Source organism: Anticarsia gemmatalis, chromosome 14 (assembly GCF_050436995.1).
Source record: "Anticarsia gemmatalis isolate Benzon Research Colony breed Stoneville strain chromosome 14, ilAntGemm2 primary, whole genome shotgun sequence".
NCBI classification, from domain to species: domain Eukaryota; kingdom Metazoa; phylum Arthropoda; class Insecta; order Lepidoptera; family Erebidae; genus Anticarsia; species Anticarsia gemmatalis.
The window spans coordinates 1723616-1743770 of record NC_134758.1 but is presented as its reverse complement, the minus strand read 5'-3'; the positions used below and the strand labels follow the sequence as shown (position 1 = coordinate 1743770).

General features: G+C 35.1%; 2 protein-coding genes across 5 annotated transcripts; one reads left to right on the top strand and one right to left on the bottom strand.

Annotated features, from left to right (window-relative positions):
• The first annotated feature begins 67 nt into the window (after nucleotides 1–67).
• Nucleotides 68–16673, top strand: LOC142978549 (lysosomal alpha-glucosidase-like). Of its 3 annotated transcripts, none has more exons than XM_076123036.1 (20): nucleotides 68–693; nucleotides 2478–2645; nucleotides 3423–3489; nucleotides 3897–4116; nucleotides 5325–5533; nucleotides 5923–6071; nucleotides 6367–6541; nucleotides 7078–7168; nucleotides 7756–7924; nucleotides 8139–8208; nucleotides 8366–8498; nucleotides 8729–8838; nucleotides 9087–9203; nucleotides 9594–9790; nucleotides 10027–10160; nucleotides 10640–10791; nucleotides 11195–11343; nucleotides 11687–11894; nucleotides 12661–12811; nucleotides 13283–16673. In XM_076123036.1, the coding sequence occupies exons 1-20, from the start codon at nucleotides 311–313 to the stop codon at nucleotides 13582–13584; spliced, it is 3354 nt and encodes a 1117-aa protein (XP_075979151.1). In that variant the 5' UTR covers nucleotides 68–310; the 3' UTR covers nucleotides 13585–16673. The 3 variants fall into 3 exon arrangements, with proteins under 3 accessions (XP_075979151.1, XP_075979150.1, XP_075979152.1); XM_076123035.1 differs by having other exon boundaries at nucleotides 3885–4116; XM_076123037.1 differs by lacking the exon at nucleotides 68–693 and adding an exon at nucleotides 1863–2021 and having other exon boundaries at nucleotides 3885–4116.
• A 1844-nt stretch (nucleotides 16674–18517) lies between these two features.
• On the bottom strand, nucleotides 18518–20071 carry ppl (glycine cleavage system H protein, mitochondrial). 2 transcript variants are annotated; one of them, XM_076122650.1, is made up of 2 exons: nucleotides 19913–20071; nucleotides 18518–19085 (listed from the first exon to the last, which is right to left on the bottom strand). In XM_076122650.1, the coding sequence occupies exon 2, from the start codon at nucleotides 19081–19083 to the stop codon at nucleotides 18577–18579; it is 507 nt and encodes a 168-aa protein (XP_075978765.1). In that variant the 5' UTR covers nucleotides 19084–19085; nucleotides 19913–20071; the 3' UTR covers nucleotides 18518–18576. The 2 variants fall into 2 exon arrangements, with proteins under 2 accessions (XP_075978765.1, XP_075978764.1); XM_076122649.1 differs by having other exon boundaries at nucleotides 18518–19089; nucleotides 19913–20068.
• Between the last annotated feature and the right edge of the window lie 84 nt (nucleotides 20072–20155).

Sequence of the window (20155 nt, the reverse complement as noted above, 5' to 3'; positions counted from 1 at the left end):
AAAATCATTCGGTCATAATGATTTGAATGAACTACTGAAATAGGCAGAATGACCAACTATCTGAGCCCTTCTGCCATTACTGGCTGATAGAAAAATAAAAACAATAACAAACGAATTATTGTTAAAATTTTGTTGAATTTCTTATTGTGATTCAATAACTAACTATTCTATGGTAATTTAGCTTTGTTAACTGTTAAGTCTTAAGTAACTATTGTGAAAGAACTATACGGTAATGTTATTTAACAATAGCTAAAATTAGATTCATGGGTTCGTTGCGTCGCACCTAGTGTAAAGAAATCAAGATAAAATTATGCCGAAAATACCTTATAAACCGGAGAAAACACGGGAAGATGACGAGGATTACGAGATTGTGTCTTTTGAGGACTTTTGTGATAAATCTCCGGGCTCAAAAACTGACCTATTGACTTTGAATGACAACATCAACTATCGTCTTTGTTATGAGAATGATAAGACTACGAAATTGGCGGAAACAGAGGGTGAGAGTTCGCGGAGTGGTGAGAGACAAACAGAAACGTCTTTAAACGGACCAAAGAGTGTAACTTTTAAGAGGAAATTATCCAATTCTTTTGCTCCATTCGGGAGGTACAATGGCAAAGGAGGCAGGGCTCCACTGTTCAGTGGTGTTATTCCGAAGCCTAAGAACGAAGGAGAATCCACATCTAGGGAACACAGGTAATATTTACTATATATCTTTAAATCCTTTGTCTTGCTCGGGGCACTTTTATTGTTTCCTTTTAAATAAAAGACATTGTTGTGGTTATTTAAAAATAGATAGCATCCTGGTGCTTCTGTTTTAGTTAGGAGTATTTACCTTTTAGTTAGGAGACAGCAATTGAAGCACAATTTGATAGATTTCACATACACAAAGCTGAGGAATAAGGTCCCTACTGTGATACTAGTATCTCAATAGGGCATTATATTTCTGCAATGACCATATAACATTATCTATTCAAGATGCAACATAGCTGAAACATAAATAGTATTCTATAGTTTTTGCTATAATTTTGTTATTCAATTTAAACACATTGCCATGAATGTGTTAAGATATAAGCCGATATGTTTAGAAGTAGTTCTATTTCTGGAATTTGTGTTAATAATTTTCCGTGAGTTATGTTTCAAGATAGTATTGTTCTGCAGGGAGTATAAAATACCAATATACAATACATCATTATTATTCAGAGTCTTGGACAAAGTATTAGACGTATTTGTTATTATTGAAATAACAACATAAAAGTTATCATTTAATTGTAAAGTAAGAGATTTTCTTGGTAAGTGGTTTATTTCTTCTTTAATATCCACCAGTTATTTCCACATTAAAAAAATATCATTTATTACCAGTCTAGTATTACAAGATTATACTTATAACTATGACAACCCCACTAGGCGCAGCCATTATTTGTTAAACAAAATTATTTTTATCCAGCACTGTGAGTTAGCAGTTATATGATGCTCTTTTCCTCATTTATGTGTAAATTTCTTGATTCTGTTTAATTTTAAGTCAATTCCTGTGTTTCATGATTTTTTTCTTATCTAGGAGAATCTAATTGGGCATCAAATTGTATCCTAATACTTGTTTCAACTAAACTTTTAGAAAAAAACACTGCTCAAATAAATCAATTGTATGCCTCATACTTAAATTTTCTGTCCATAAAGCATTTTGTTATTACAATTGGTATTAATTTCAACTGCTGCACACTAAAATGCTGACTACAAACATGTAGTTTTACGATTATACTCACATTTAAAATTCCAAGTTACAAAGTGCAGAGGAAATAAACTATACTGCTAGGCGCTATCCATTGTTGTGTTATTTTATCTTGCGGTTTGAACGTAAACATGAACTTTGTTACGTCTTGATATAAAGTTGATATAAATAGTAATTTGTCCAACAACTCATAACATTGCCGTAGTCTGGCTTGTGTTGTTTGTTTTTATTGAATTAAACATTTTGATAATTGTTTCTGTGAGATAAGTGGAATAATGACCAAGAAGAAGATTAAGTATAGTGTTTCTTTTTTATGTCCAGTGTTTATTGACATTTTATTATATTATCAGCATGCACATAATTTCTTTATCATACTGTGTTCAGCATTAACATGACTAGATCTATTTTGACTACAAGTCTACAATTTTAGACTATGTTTTTAGAGATATTTTTGCTAGTCCGCTCTGGTGTACACAGGAGAACTGTTACCACTACTTATTCTTGTTTGGTGCCAGCAACCAGACAACCAGACAACCAACCAACAAAGCTCAGTAATCAGTATGTCTCTGACCTCAGTATGTTTCCTCTACCAGGCAGCAACATCGAGGATGTTTGGTTGTAGAAATGCTAGGATCAAATTCTAAACTCTGACAACCTATGTATCTATAAATGCCATTAAAGCAAGTTAATTACTTTATGTGTTTCATTATTAATACTTATGTTCTTAAACGCAATTAATTTTCCTTTATAGATACCAACGCTTCTCGGAGCGTCGTAACATATTCCAGCGTATTTGGGAGCACCTGCCTGGATTAGGTTCAGGCATGTTGGGTGTGGCGCTGGTGTGTGCGCTCTGTGTGGGTGCCTGGTGGGCTGTAGGGGGCGCAGTCGGCGGTACTTGGGGAGAGGAACATTACAGGTATAAACTTTATGTGAAGGTTTATGTATTTCCAACTTTATTTTGCTCCTTTGTTTAATGTTACGTTGAGTACAATAATAAAAAAAACACTTTTAGTTGCTCATCTTTGCCTCATTCTGCATTAGACATTGAAGTGACAAAATTTGTTTAAATCTGTACTATAATACTATAATATATATATATTATTATTTTTATTTAATTTATTTAATATTATAAAGCTGAAGAGTTTGTTTGTTTGTTTGTTTGTTTGTTTGTTTGAATGCGCTAATCTCAGGAACTACTGGTCCGATTTGAAAAATTCTTTCAGTGTTAGATAGCCCATTTATCGAGGAAGGTTATAGGCTATATATCATCACGCTACGACCAAAAGGAGCAGAGTACCAGTAAAAAATGTTACAAAAACGGGGAAAATTATGACCATTCTTTCTTATGTGACGCAAGCCAAGTTGCGCGGGTCAGCTAGTACCACATAAAAATTGAGTTATGCTTCACTATTTGGTCGTCAGTAGGTACATCCGTTAGTACTATTCTCATCGTCTATTTTAAGTACAGTGGAGATGGTGACCTATTTCTAGTTACTCTTAACAGATAAGTGGAATATTCCACTAAGACAATATCAATAATATTGTAAACATAATATAGATTGGACTTTCATTCGTTTGTCAACTATGTATCTACATGCGATCAATCGCGCAACTAGTATATCGCTATTTGTTAAAATTCATTGACTTAATACTGAGACAATGCACAGCCTCATGCAATTATTCACTCTTACAGGAAGCTATGGGAGAGAACACATCCCGACACAATCAAGAAACCGTTATCTCCGTTGCCATATGAAAAGGTTAGTTGCGTTTCATAACTTCGTTCTTGCTAAAACATTATGTTTCAACCAATTCTTTATAGTTTTCCTTAACTATTTTTTATCTCGAGATTCTATTTTGCCTTCGATTTTTCTATTTCGATTTTAACTACATAGTTGATTAGACTTAGCCTATTACTATTCTGATAAGATGCACGGGTGTACTTCTAAGATGACTAGAGGTTACGCCTTAGGTCCTCTGCGCTAGTCGAGTTAGTTTTGGGCATTTTGTATCCCTTCTAGACGTTTTAAAGAACCCTCAGACAAGGTTCCCCCACGATTTTTCTTACTTAACTAATGATGTCATAGAAGATATCTAATTCTTAGATCATTTACCTGACAAGTTAAGTTAAGGGCAGACTTTAAAACAAACGCAGTTTCCACCTCAGCAGGTACCGGAATACCGTTACCACGACCACAACAACCTTAGCACAAAGAACAAAAGCAACGCTACAGACCCTCGCAAGAAAGCGGAGTTGAACAAGAAGAATGTATACCCGGACCGTACGGCTGAAATACTGCAAGATATGTGCTCGAAAGTGGATGAAATTAATAGGTTCGATTGCTTCCCGCAAGGCAATGCTAATGAAAAGGATTGTAATAAACGAGGTGAGTTTGTTTTACGAATATAACTTGTCTGTTTGTATTAGGTACTGTAGTCCAACTTCTCATGTTTGTAATTTAGGTCAGTGACTCGTAGGCTTATACAGCAGGCAGTGGCATCTTTGATACAACTACATTATTTTGGAAATACTCAGAATCAATCATTATAATTGAGATGAATCGTGCATGCCAAGCCTCATTAGGTTATAATTAATCTTCCGGCGATTTCTTTTTTGTCGTAAGTAATAACCAGTATCTGAATTTCACTATTACCTCAAAGGCAGTATCTCTAGACAAATTATTAGTTGAATTTATGGAGTAGTTGCTCCTCTTTATGATTAATTGATAGCCGCTTTCTGTATTCTCCAAGATCTATTCCGGCCGCCCATCTATTACTTGACCTCAAATATGTAGCTTTACTACCTCTAATTCTTGGCCCTGAACTGCCTACATAGCTGTATTCCACAAACGCTCAATGTTATTTTAATGTACCGTGAAAATTAAAAATTTCATGAACCAATAACCTTCGTAAGTTCGTGAACTCAACACCTACTTAAAGAGTGATTTCCTTTGATATAATTATGTTTAACTAATTTATGTAAGTAGGTAATAGGTGTGTTATGAACACTGCGGTTTGCGTGTAACATGATATCTTCGTGTTATGAAATATTCATTATTTGTTGTTGTTTTTAATGAGTTGTAAATTATGAATATTGGATTGAAAAGTAAGCGTTTTGAATTTAGTGGACTAATTAAATAAGTATATTGTCTTACTAATATTATAAATGCGAAACTGTTGAGGTTTGGATGGATGATTGTTACTCAATCTCGCCAAAATTACTGAAAGATCCGTTTTAAAATGTTATGTTACTAAAAATCCTTCCAATTTTTACTCATAAAACAGCGCACTCACTGTGTCCGTATTTCGGCGCCACAGAAATTAATACAAAGTGACAGATCCTTACGATCCGTATGCTCCTATTCCGATGTATTGCTTAAACCTTGATCTCAAATCACTATCTAGTAAAAAACCGCGTTAATATCCATTTTCTAGTATAAAAGATCTAATTCTAGAAAAAAACAGCATCGATATCTGTCGCGTAGTTTTAAAGATCTAAGCATACATAGGAACAGACAGTGGAAAGGGACTTTGTTTCATGTTATGTAGTGATAGAACTATATCTAAATCTAATCTATGTGAACCAATATTCCAGGTTGTTGCTGGAAGTCAACGGACGCTCACGGAGTCCCCTACTGCTTCTACCCGTCGCACTTCGATTCATTTCGCTTTATAAACATGACGGAGGACAAGCACGGCATGAACGTTTATATGGAGAAGGTGCGCCCGTCCGGGTACCCGGGCGACTTTGAACTCGCCAGGATGGACTTCAAGTATCTGTCGGATGATTGCTTGCAGATTAAGGTGAGAGACTTCGTTATTAATGCTCTAGCATGTTAATGTATGAATGTAGTAAACTTACTTTAATTGGCTTTCTCTCCTACTTTCTCGAGATATAGCAGAAACTGAATAAAATATATTTTTTTAAACGAGACTATAGATAGGACATTCCGTCCAGGTACTCTAAAGTATAGTCGTTAAACATCATCAAGAACTATTCACCATAGTTCTATAAAAACTAAATAATATGTCAACGACATGCCACAGATATGCATGCCTACATTCAGGCCAAAAACAGAAGATCATCTTTGAAGTCTGTTAAAATGGTACTTAAGTTTACATCGTTATTATGTAATTAAAAAAATAATTTTAAATAGGATATGTTACTTAACACGTCTTGGATTTTTTTCCAGATCTACGACGCAGAACACAAACGCTTTGAGCCTCCCCAGCCAGAAATAATGATGGTACCCAAACCTCTCTCCAAACAGAAGTACCGCGTGCAAGTCGATGGAGGTTTTATCGGCTTCAAAATTATTAGGAACTCCGATAATGTTACTATGTAAGTTACCTTTAATACTTTAAAATAAATACACAGGTTAAGGTTTCATATAAACTAAGAACTCTTTAAGTTGCAAGTATATAAAATATAACAGCTTTTTGATCTCATTTTATTATAGATTTAACGTAAACTATTCCATGTCGTATTGTAAACTTCGCAATGCTACTCAGCATTTGACAATTTTCATGCATATATGAATTTAACTTAAAATTTTTAAATACATTGCAAGTAGCATAATAAACTGCGGCAAAGGTAGTATAGTATGTCTTTTACATTACTTTTATTCACTTTCCAGCATAAACACTCAAGACATAGGCGGTCTGATACTGTCAGATAAATTCCTGCAGATATCTGCAGTACTATCCACAAGTCACATCTTCGGTTTGGGCGAGAAACGAGCTCGTTTTATGAACAGTGTCAACTGGAATACTTTCGCGTTATTCAATAGAGATAGAGCGCCTACTGAAGGGGTAAGTTGTTTATCTCAGACCCTCTAATGAATGTAGCATCATCGTTATACATTTGGTGATTTTCAAAAGTATTTTTCTCTCTACGATTCAAGATAAAGTGAAAATGTAATACTTAAAAGTGCTACTGGATACTTAAAGTAAAGGGGCATTTAGCCGTAATTTTGTTGTTATCTTTTTACATAAGTACTCCTATTTATTATCCTCCATTGCATTTTAAAGCTATGTGAAATAACCGACTTGGAGAAAATTTGTTCAAATTCTCATCAATATGTAAATGGATAAAATCAATGATATTCATGTTCAAAAACTTATATCTTATAAGAGACGATGATGCAAATCTATATAAATTAAATTACCTTGTATTGAATAAGTTGAAATTACCGTTTCAAAAGGTTAAGAGTTTCTTGTCAGCTCTTCTCATTTGTTCAAAAAGTTTCTTAAACAGGTGGTTTTCTGTGGTTTTGGATTTTCTTCTACAATCTATTATTTAAAAAAACACCCTTTCTTTTTCTACATTCTTATAAACTGTTGTATAGGTGAATCTATACGGCACACATCCATTCTACCTGGCGGTGGAGCACGACGGCAAAAGTCACGGCATGCTACTACTCAATTCTAACGCTATGGGTACGGTATCACTTGTATATATTTGCACTAAAACTAGTTATACGTGACACATATTGTAAATATGTTTAAGAACACTTTTTATTTGTGTGATTACTAAAAGGGAGATGTAATGGCGGCTGCGTCCTTTCTGTCATCTACACGCTCTTCCTATGTTTCTTGTATTTACTTTTCGATTTCTACACAGCGGCTTGATGCTTTATTAATGCATACAAACTTGAACAGTGCGTTTCATATATAAAATGTCATGCTTTTTCAAATGATCCGATTAAGAAATATTTCACAATTTTCGTTGGCGTATATCTGGGCACTGTTTTGTGGTGAAAGAAACATTATTGGGTGACTTGCATGCTCTTAAGCCCGGTTTCCACCGCTAGCGGAACGGAGCCATTATTTACTTTTTTAAACTCGCGAGCGCAAACTTGCATTTACGCCAAAGTCGAATGCCAAAGCATGAAGTTAGCGCTTGCGAGTCATTAATGGGAACGTTCCGCTTGCGGTGGAAACCTAGGTTTATATTTGTAAAGGTGCATTACATTACAATAAAAATAGACATTAATATTATACTTTAAAGTTAAATATATTTACAGACATAGTCCTCCAGCCAACTCCGGGCATCACGTACCGCACTACCGGCGGGATCCTCAACCTGTTCGTGTTCGTGGGCCCGGCGCCCAAGGACGTGGTGGCGCAGTACACGGAGCTGGTGGGCCGGCCCTTCATGCCGCCTTATTGGGCACTCGGCTTTCATCTTAGCAGGTATTTAACGATTTTATGATTGGTTTTGGTAATGTAGTATAATAAAAAAAAAAAAAAAAAATTGCTAAGAATAGTCTAATAATGAAATATCCTATAAATACTTTTACGACTTACAATAATTTAAGTTGAGAGTGTATGTTAAATTGTGCGTAAAAAAAATAGTAAAAAATCTACACTGATAATATTTTGTCTCTAAAATTTATTTAATTTTCAGATACAATTACGGTTCTTTGAACGCAACAAGACAAATCTGGAAAGCTAATAGAGACGCTGGCATACCTTTTGTAAGTACAATCTAGAAGTTTAACTAAATAACTAAACACTTACATTATAGATAGAAGCCATTAATTTCATTTATGACATGACATGAATTTTTCATTTTTTTAAAATTGGGTTCTATAGTTAATGGCTAGCTTTATTATTGTTTTCTCATTATTTCAGGATGTACAATGGAACGACATTGACTACATGCATGATAACAATGATTTTACATACGACAAAGTAAATTACGCGGGTCTGCCTGAATTTGTCAAAGAATTACATAATGAAGGAATGCACTATATTATGATTATTGGTGAGTTTATATTATTTAGCATATTATATTTACAGTTCTACTATATATTTTTAATTACATATTTAAATGTGGAGGTGGACTCATGTCCTAACGCCTCCCTTATTACCTTTGCCCAGTAGTGAGATATTAACAGGTTAAATTTATATGTTTTTAATGATATTTATACATAGCTAAAGCCTTATTAAGGCATTTCTTCAGCAGAATTATATAAATAATGCATTACATTACAGATCCGGGTATCGGTGAGTCTCTAAAGCCGGGCACATACGCGGCGTACGACCGCGGAGTAGAAATGGATATATTTGTGAAGAACTCCACCAATCAAATATTTGTGGGACAGGTAAAACATTTACAATAATATTCTCATTGTTTTTCAGTTCCTCAGACATGACAAATATCTAAATTAACGATGAATTAAATGTAAAGTTTTAAATATCGATGTTTTAAATGCTGCATACACGTGTAGAAACGTATACGTGCTCGATAAATCAATCTTTCGTTGGTAGAAATCATGTTACCGATCTAGCAACAACTATCTTCTTCGTTTGTCTTTTATTTCAAAGTTCACTTTATAAATATTATATTCAGGTATGGAACAAAGGGCACACAGTGTTCCCAGACTTCACTCACCCCAACGCGACCAGCTACTGGGTGGAGATGATGACCGACTACCACAGACAAGTGCCTTACGACGGCGTTTGGATTGTAAGTTACAACATCTGTGCTATTTATCTCCAAGTGTCTCTCAGTTAAACAATATGCCGTGTAACCTATTATATATATGAAGTATTGGCAAATGAAACGTCAAAGAGCTTTTGTTGTTATAGTGACATACAACATCACAAATTAAAGTTCGAGTCAAATTAGCGCCTAATTTATATTGTTTTCATCTGAAGTAATTCAACATTTTGATATTATGAATGAGATAAATTAACCACCGTTTCTTAATTGACAAAAACGGAGACCAACTTTAAACGTCCTTTTTGAAATAAATCGCTCAACTTTCTTCCACCCATCTATAGAATGTACAATGCAGAGATTGCTTAACCCACTGATCTTTAACCGTCCTGTGCTAATTCAAATTACGTCTTTCAGGACATGAACGAACCTTCAAACTTCCTAGACGGCCCAGTGTTCGGGACATGTGCACCGGAGACTATCCCTTACCGGCCTCGAACCAGCGACCCTCAGCTCCGTACACACACGCTGTGCATGGACGCCAAACACTTCCTAGGAGAACATTACGATTTACACAATCTATATGCGATGAGTGAAGCTATTGCTACTAACTTGTAAGTGTATTTGGTTTAGCCTTCGGTTATAATTGTTCTGACTAAAGAGTTTTAGTCTAATATCAACAGAGGTGCGACTGAGAAAATAAACATTCTGGTATTGATCATACTCGGGCAAATACAAACGTGCCTTTTACCTTAAAAGAATTGCTTTTTTTATTTTTTTTATACTCTACAAATAAAACCATTATATTTTTTCATCATTTTTTATTACAAAATTTATCTTTTAATTACAGTGCGCTGGCAGAAATACGTGGCAAGCGTCCGTTCATAATATCTCGAGCGACGTTCGTCGGGTTCGGACGATACGCGGGACACTGGAGCGGGGACATTGCCAGTGACTGGCATGATATGAGAATGACTATTCCTGGTAAATATCTTACTTATTACAGTATCGTTATTTATCAATATACTGAACCTTAACGGAAAAAAAATCATAATATAATAAAAAAAACATGATTAGATATGTTTTAAAAAGAAAAATTGGTAAAAAACATTGAGCCTTTCAATAACGACATACTTAATAGCTGTCAAAGTGGATTTTATTTACGCGGACCTTGAGAGCCTAAAATAGATCTTAGAATGAGTAGTGAGGACCCAATAAATCTTATTCAAAATGCTATTCATATCGATTCAAAAGTCTTGACATATCGTATTTCCGATTGGTTTGCTCATTTTTATCCAAGAGAATGACCATTTGCGAACAGCTTAAACCTTATATGGAGTCCTAAAAACACTGATTAAAGGTTTTGAACCAAATATCAGTGTTTTCAACCGACTTCAAAAAAGGGGGAGGTTCTCGATTCGTCGCGATATATTTTTTTTTTACATCTTTATTTTATCTTTCAGAGCTGCTTAGCTTCAGTTTGTTCGGCATACCGATGATGGGCGCGGACATCTGCGGGTTCAACCGCGACACCACCGTGGAGCTGTGCAAGCGATGGATGCAGCTCGGAGCCTTCTACCCCTTCAGCAGGAACCATAATACTATTGATGCTAAGGTACTTATTGCATTAAGTGTTGATTTTGGAATGTATACGTTTGTGTAGGAAATAATCACTAATATTCAGAGAAAATGTCCCTTAGATTGTTTGTTATTCAAAGTCATAGTCAAAAAAGGTTTACTTTATAAACTTTTAGCAAGTATTTAAAATCGTCATAGTATTGAGCCTGCAATCTTAGTCCCGAGGTTAGTAATGTGTTCGATATGGAGCAGTACGGTCGCCGTTACGGGGTTTATATCTTAAAGCAGTAGACACACATCAATGAACCTACGTTGCTTGGTAAAAGAAATCATCGCGGAAACTTTCAAATATCTAAGTAAACTTTGAATAAGTTAATTGACTACTACTACAACACTATCAAACAATTCAAAATAAATAATTATTATCTTCTTTCCTTCAGGCACAAGACCCAGTATCGCTCGGCCCAGACGTGGTAGAAGCGAGTCGTAAAGCACTGCGGCTCCGATATGAAATCCTTCCCTACTACTACACTCTGTTCTGGCGAGCACACGTGTTCGGTGATACTGTGATAAGACCACTGTTCTTTGAGTGAGTAACTTGTTTCATATATTTATTGTTTAAAAAATGAGTGACATTATAAAAAATATATTTTGATATTATTATGCTGCATTTCTATAAAATAAAGGGAACGTTAGTTTGACACAACATTTCAAACTTAAATATTCTGGTGTAGAAATTGTTACAAAATTGTCCTCTTAGGGCACCTACGCACAATGCGGTCATACGTCCACATACGTCATAGTGCTGTGTGATCTGATTTTGACGCCCACTTGACATCATTAAATCTTGAAAATACATGTTTTTATTACTTATCGTATTAGGAATACCTTATATCAAAATTATTAACACAGAACTTAATGTCTTTTCTCAGAGCGCCCGAACAGAACAATCTACACGATATAGACGACCAATTCATGATAGGTCCCTACATCATGGTGACGCCCATCCTGCAACAGAACAGCGTGGTGACCCGCGGAGTGTTCCCGCCCCCGCAGTGCTGGTACAACATCCTGGACGGACAGTTCCTCGCTGTGGACAAGAGTCTGGAGCTCACTGAGAATGAGACTGTCTCTGTCAAGGTAAACTTATGACGTTATGATCCACAGCTGTAGGTAGCTACCTACGGTATTAATAATACGATTTTGGACAACTGTAGTATTGTCACTTTGGTTCTTCCTAACATTTTTATCAGCTCAAGCACGCTCGTCCTAATTTGTAATTCACTAGTGCTTTTAAACTCCTCCTAAGGCACTTGTCCCGCCGACGAGAAAACGACAAACTATCGGCTATTTTCTCGTTCAAGAAACGTATAATAGATATGCATTCCATGTAAACAAAATAGACACATGTACAAACAGTTGATCGCTGACTGTTCACACTGACGGCGAGCACTCGCTTCACTAGTTTGTTGCTAAGCGACCAGAACCATGAAAGACAACACTCGCTCAGCGATACTCGCGCGATTAGAACACACGTCGAGAGAGCAGCGGACATTTCCCTACGATGATGACAGTGATGTGAGTAATCGCTCGTCTCACTCACGCACTCGCTTGTAGCAGAGCTACACAACTACCGCAATTACGCACTCGCTCCCCGCGGCTCGCCAACTCGTTTCCAATTCTAGCTCTTCTCGTTACTTGTTCATCGTTGGCGATGGGACAACTGCCTTAATCAAGCATCTGAGTTCGTCCCTCGGGTCTTCTCGGTTTACAAGTCTTTAAAGCTAAAATAGCATTTCAGAACAAAAAATCTGGATTTGCTACTAATAGACGAATAGATTTGAACCTAATACCTTGCCTGTTCTCAGTAAAATAATACAAAATCAATATATCTTTGTCTCTCCAGGGCGGCGGTATAATCCCGCTGCAGGCACCCCCCACACAAGGGCCGGTGAGCACGCACGTGACGCGCAGCGCGCCGCTACAGCTGCTGGCCGTGCCCGACCTGAGCCTGCGGGCCGAGGGGGAACTGTACTGGGACGACGGGGACAGCCTGAGTACGTATTGTGTGCTTTACATTTAAAAAATACATCTTTAGTTAGATTAAAAATTCGAAACATAAAAGCAAAACGTTGCCCTTTTAAAAATTCCCGAAAAGGATAGTCGTCAGGCAGGTGGCCGATGATGAAAACATCAGCCAAATCTCTTAATAGCATATTTTTATGAAGAAAACATGTCGTGCGACCCTACTTAATGGTGGGATAAGGACAAGAAAAAGAGTTAGACTTACTTAAAAACTAGTTACTTGAGCAACCGGTTTTGTTGCCAAATTCCTTTTTTAAAATATCTAATATCTATCTATCTAAGTTGTCATTTCATTTAATTTTCTAGGTCAAATTTTATATTTTCTATTTTACAACTTTAATTTAAAACTTTACTTTAAAACTAATTGGTTAGAAAACGTAACTGCGGTGGATAAAGTTTGATAAATTATAAAACTAATTTAATAACACCTTCTAAAATTACAGACAGCTACGAAGAGAAAAAATACAGCCACATACAATTCATGCTCAACGGGACCGAACTACAATCGTCCGTGCAATGGTGGGGCTATGGGGTTCCTACATTGAACAAAATCACCATTCTCAACCAACCGGCCGTCAAAGTAGTAGCTATCAACGACCAGCCGTGCATCAAACCCTGTGAGTTCACTTATTTAAACAAAACTAGAGTTCTCGTAGTCAATGTTAATTTGTCCTTAGATAAACCGTTCACAGTAAAATGGAGTTATAAGCCTAAACAGAATAGAAATTGGTCTATTGGATGGTAATTTTTATATAGGAGTCTGTGTTCCTAACGGTTTTACTAGTTTCACCTACCCTAATGGTATTCTTATATGAGAACATGCAACTGAAACTGCGTAACGACAGTTTGTTTAGAAACGGTGATAAGTTGGGCTTGCTAGACCAGGCCCAGACTGACGGTAAATCCGAAAATGTGTGGGTGAAAAATTCGGGATAAATATAGCTCGACATCACCGCGCCCGAATGTTTCAACCGAATTGTGACAAATGTGTACAAACATCGATAGTTTCAAAACTTGAACCGATATGTCTTGTAGAGACCGGGTGAAACTTGGGCTAATTTTGGTCTTTATTACGATTATTATAAATAATTTCTCATATAAGAATTGATAGTAATGCCAAGAGCAACAAAAATGAATTTAAAAGGTGTTGGTATATAACAGTATGAAAAAAACTAGGTGCTCATCTAATATTAAAAGTAGTACATGAAATAATATGAATACACAAGTAGCAAGGGAAATTACATAATATTATGTATTTAAACAATTACATAGAGAATTTGTGACCAACAATTTGATATTATCATTGCTTAATTATGCTTTTTTGTATTGTATGTTTTTTTTTTGTAATTAAGGATATGTTATATTATTTTAATTATGTTTTGGGTATGTATTTATAGTAATAAGTACATACTATGACTTATGTATGAGTATTTATTGTATGCTTTTTAGTGGACTATTTGAATTGTATTTAAATGCCCTTATTTTATTTCATATGCTTATAGAAGCGTATGCAGTTTACTGTTATAAAAATAATGACTATTTCGTCATTCTTATTTACTACTGCTTTTCATTTGACTAAGAATATGAACAGAACATTGGTGTTGAACAAAAATAAATTAACATTAATCGTCATTATTGTCTATTGATACTGTAGGATAATTTTGTAAACTAAATAATAATGGCATTTTAGATATTGTATTATAAGTACTGGATGGACACGATAAGTTATAATATGTAACGCGATATATATTGGTACTACATACATGTGACATAATATAATTATAGAGGTACTACTATTCTTTGCTTGTATTTCTTTTCGTATTCTTTGACTGCCTCTGTGCCGTGGTCGGTTGTGCATTTGACTGCTGACCACGGGGTCCCGGGTTCGATTCCCACGTCGGACAAAGTGCTATCGGTCTTTTTCTAATGTATAGTTATCTCGAGTTTGGTTTATGGCAATAGGCTTGCCTCCTATTACGTGGGACTGACATTGTTAATAGCGAAACGCGGGTGCATTTCATACACCTATGTCTTCACCTTAGGATGTCACGTATTCTTTGGTGTTTTAAAATTCTATGTATCATCATTCATAAACGTATGTTCGTGTGCTTTTTTGAACACCGAATGATTTATAGATAGCGTTGTAATTATTCCTGTGTTTGAGCTTCTATCTTTTGTTAGATATCATAAGAGGGATTTTATAGTATAATTAAAGTACGTAAGGCAGGATTTTTCATCATTCTATGTGTATTATATAAATAAAGATATTTAACAGGGATTTAGTATGAATGTCAGCCAATTATTACTTAATATTATGACGTTATAATATTGTAATTGGTGTGACCAAGTTCAAAACTAAATGTTGCTTGTTGAAAATTCTCTTACCACTTTCTAAAAATAACATTTCAATCTTCAAATATTAGCACAAAATATTTAATGTTAATTATAAATGGTTGCCATACAATTTTAATATAAATAGAATAAGATAAAATGCTGATACATTGCCATTTTTATCAAATACCCCTTATTGTGAAGTTTTGGAGTTGACCACACTTTTTAATATAAAATAATAAAAATTGTATGTGTATGTCTAGTCATAAGGTAATGTTAATAAGCTCAAGCATTCATATTTTAGTGGTATTTTAATATCAACAAAATAATCCATACAATGTTCACTGTAAAGTTTGTAAGGATTGTACCAAGTGGTGTTTTCTGGTCTCTACCTACCCCTATGGGAAAAAGGCGTGATTCTATGTATGTAAGTTCACTGTATAATAACAATAAATGTTTTTCTTACTACTTTACATGCATATTTAAATATTAAATAGATGTGTATGCATTTTTGAAACTAACACTTAATGAAATATTTGTGGTCTTTAATGTCTATGGGAGTAGGGATTCTGATACGTATATTTATATTTTCTCTCACTGGTCGCATTTACAACGTGCAACGTTTTATTTCGTACGTTACGTTGAGCGTATATACGGGGTATGTACGAGTACGTACATCCACGTTCTTACGAACGGCAGATGTCATAGACATGGGTCAAAATATTTTATTTCGTATATATTATTGTCGATCGTACGTCATATACGTATACGTATGTGCACGTAACTCTACGCTCGTTTTGTAGAGGTATATAAGGTCAGTTATAACATTTTTGCCAGGTTTCTTTTAGTATTTAAATTATTATATTTAAATATGTGTATCAGAATGTCACTAATATCTTGTTATTGATCAATGTTATTATATCACACACCGATTACGCATACTTTTATATACTACTGAATAGATTATAATAGTGTAAAATATTAAATGTTAATATAGTATGATTGTTTGAGTAGATCTTTGTAACCAGTTTTATAATGGTCAAGTTAAACGCAAACATATGTAGTAATTTTTTTCTACCATTTACCTATATTTATTAGTATCAAGTCTTTGATATGTTTCTCTGCTGTCTTTGATGTTGCATAATTTAATCAATGGTGGATTTGTAACCTTACTTTTGAAAAACATTCAGATTGAAAAATGTTCCACTTACTAGGTATTTATGTTTACAACTTGACCATTTTAAAGCAGGAATTTTCAAGCAAGTTTTTATATATTATAATTTGGGCGCATATCAAACAATGTTGTGTACAATAATTTGTGTGATACTCATTTGAAATACACTCAGCGGCAGAAAAAGTGGCCCAAGCGCTTATCGTGAATTTGTAAACAAATTAAGTAATATATGAAAGATATATTGTTGTAAGTAGTTGCAAAGTGATCTGTTTAGTGTTATGAAGTGTTGAATTTCAGATTAATTTAAGTGACGGATGACTTTTTCTAACAATGTGTGTTAGAACTGAATTCAGTGTTGATTCGAGAGGTCAGTTGAATTCTGTATTTTGAAATATTGCTGCACGGAAACGATTTTCTTTATAATTTTTATTGATTATTGGTCTATTTAGATTTTAGAAAAGATTTGAAGATGCCACTTACTGCTGAACAAGTGGCTTAGGTGGTCTTGTTGGCCGATCAGGGCCATTACCATTGAGAGGTGGCTGCATTTTTCAATGTATCGCGTACCACTTTAAGGTCTGCGATTAGGAGGTATCGTGAGACTGGTCTCTACACGCGGCGACCAGGAATTGGACGAACACGATGTACATCCGCAAGAGATGACCGATTTGTTAACCTCGAGGTGCTGAGAAACCGCTTTTTGACAGCGTTTGAGATTCACTAGAGGCTTCAAGCGGCACGCGGAGTCATTCTTAGTGAACGGAACATGAGGCGAAGGATAAAAGAACGTAATTTACAGGCAGGAAGACCAACCCGAGTACCAGAACTCGAGAGACACCATCGAGTTGCGCGATTACGATTTGCTCGTAAACATGTGAATTGGCTATCGACCAATGGAGCAAGTTCTTGTTAACCGATGAGTGCTGAGTAGCATTAAGAGCACCAAATGGTCGTGAGAGAGTGTAAAGACGCCATTAAGGACAGTTTTTTCCCAACACAACACGTCAGACGGTCAGTTACAAAGGTAGGTCTGTTATGGTATGGAGAGGTGTATGTTTGGAGGCACGTACGGAGCTTGTCTCGTAGATCAGCGCCTAACAGCAGCCGGGTACATTGAAGAAATCTTCCAAGACCATGTTGTACCACTTATGGATGTCATTGGTCGGGAGGATTAACTCTAATGCAGTTTAATGCGCGCGCTCATAGCGCCCGCGTTGTGGAATCGCACCTTGCTGATATCGGGATTCAAAAACTGGCTTAGCCTGCTCACAGTCCAGACATCAACCCCATAGAACATGTCTGGCACATGCTAAAAAACAGTGTATGCGCACTGCCCAACCCACCAGAATCACTTGGTGAGCGAAGAACCGCTCTAGTCAGAGTGTGGGATAAAGTTCTTCAAGAAGTAATTAAAACATCCTCCAAAGCATGCCAGAATGCATGCAGGTCACCATAAATGCTAGAGGAGTTAACACGCGGTATAAACTAGATTTTTTCTTTGGTGCAGAATTAGGTTTTTGCAAAAACTTTCAGTAAGCGATTTCGACGAAAGCTGTATTTTTTAATTTTTCCCATTTTTGATTAAAAATAACGACTATTTAGTGTAAATTGTAACTAAACTTGTGTATAAACTGTTTAACTAATAGTTATAGCCAAAATAGTAACCATATATTGATATTCTAAAAAGTTTTATCGTAGTTTTGCTTTGGGCCACTTTTTCTGCCGCTGAGTGTATTTGTGATATTATTTACTTCTTTTATGTGAAGTACTAAACAAAAATGTTATTGTGATAAAATATTAATGACACTGTTCAGTGTGATTGATGCCAAAGTAGTGAAATTGTGTTTACCATTAATTTTTGTAGTTATGATTGCACTAATAAAATGATGACGCACAAACGGTCTTTTATTCAATATGTTGCTATGAAAATATTCAGGCTTTCATATAGTGTATGTGACTGATTACTATAAAATACACCTTGGAATGTTTGGCCAAGTAAATGCCCATGTTTGTGTTCAGGTAGATTTATGAATATTTTATATCTTTTAGTACTTAATAAAATTTTAATAAGTAAAATGTATAATATGTCTGTGGCATCCTTTGGTCTTTGCCTACCCTGCGGGAAAAAGGTGTGATATTATATAAATTTTTGAATTCTAGTAAAACAATCTAATCACAACAAAAACATAACTTTATTCTTCTCTATAACTAAAAAACGAAACAAGAAATAAACTATGTCTCTTCTTTAACAACATCGGTCTTAAGGAACGTCTCATAATCAGCTTCAGTCATTAACTCCTTCAGTTCCTCCAAATTCGTCATCTTTACTTTAAAAAGCCAACCTTTATCATAACAGTTTGTATTTATCAATCCTGGTTTGTTTTCTACATCACCGTTTTTCTCCGTAACAATACCGGTTACTGGGGAGTATATTTCACTGGCTGCCTTAACACTTTCTAACGCTCCACATTCATCACCAGCTGTGACATTTGTTCCTACTTCTGGTAGTTGTGCAAATACTACATCGCCGAGAGATTCTTGTGCATATTTGCTTATACCGACGGTTCCAATGTCTTTGTCTGCGACAACCCATTCATGCCTGTCAGTGTATTTTCTAGGAGGGTTGGTGCTATATTTGTGATGAAGCTCGCAGTAAGTCTGTTTGATATTTGACTGCAGGAGATTACGTTTTGTTAGGTACTGTCTTGACAGTTGCAGGAGACATCTTTGGAGAGTCATTTCTGTCTGAAACAAGGAGAGTTTAATAGATTAAATTTCATTGATTTATACCAACGCATTTTATCCCTTAGTCTTTCACATCACTCATAGTATGCACTGTGATTTCTGTGACTCAACTCATTGTCACAAAATTAACATGAAATTGTTTTAAAAGACTACAAGGTTTTTTCCAATACTTTTTATAGACACAAGACAGTGTGATCTTTGTAACCAAGGAGCAATATTGATAAACTTACATAGTAAACCACAAACAATGATAAAGACCTGAGATAAGTTAGTTATTTATATCTTACGGACACATTAATGGTACGTATACATTGTGTGTACTCTGTACATGCTTTATCTTGGATCCTTAATTATGTCTCAGTGAAGAAAAGATTCGAAGTAATATATGGCGGTTTGTTTTGTGTAGCAATGGTATGGATACAAATGTAGAATACATAATAATATATGTCAGAAAAGAGTTAAGAAAAATAAGAATGTTATTGCTGGTATCAAAGAACCATTTTAAAATTCAATATTAATGCTTTATATATATATTTTTGCAATAGATATCACTTTTTGACTATGATTTAAGAATGGGTTAATTACTCAGAAATTGTGTGATATATTTGTAGTTTTCAAAAACTATTATTTAAATACTATAGGTAATATGATTATATTGAAACAATTTGGTTAGAATTTGTCTCATTGCGTGTGATATAATTCTTATATAAGGAATAATAATAATAATGCTCCAATTGGGAATATAATAAACCGACAATAATATTAAGCTTTCACGTAGTCTTTAAACAATAGACTATTCGTTCACATTAAGGGTTATACTTACGTGGATTAGCCGGTCTTGTTTCTAAAGCTTACTACTCATAAAAACAAGTGAGTATTAGTAAATAACTTAGCAATAAAATAAATAATTTATTATATTGAATAATTAAAAGTTGAGGTTATGATTATGACTGACAGATCAGACTAGTATATTTTTTTATCAACTTGGTAGTATTTTCACTTTCTGATGTTTTTGGACGAAAACTGGTACAATATGCGTAAACTTAAGAAGCATTTGTTTTCAAGT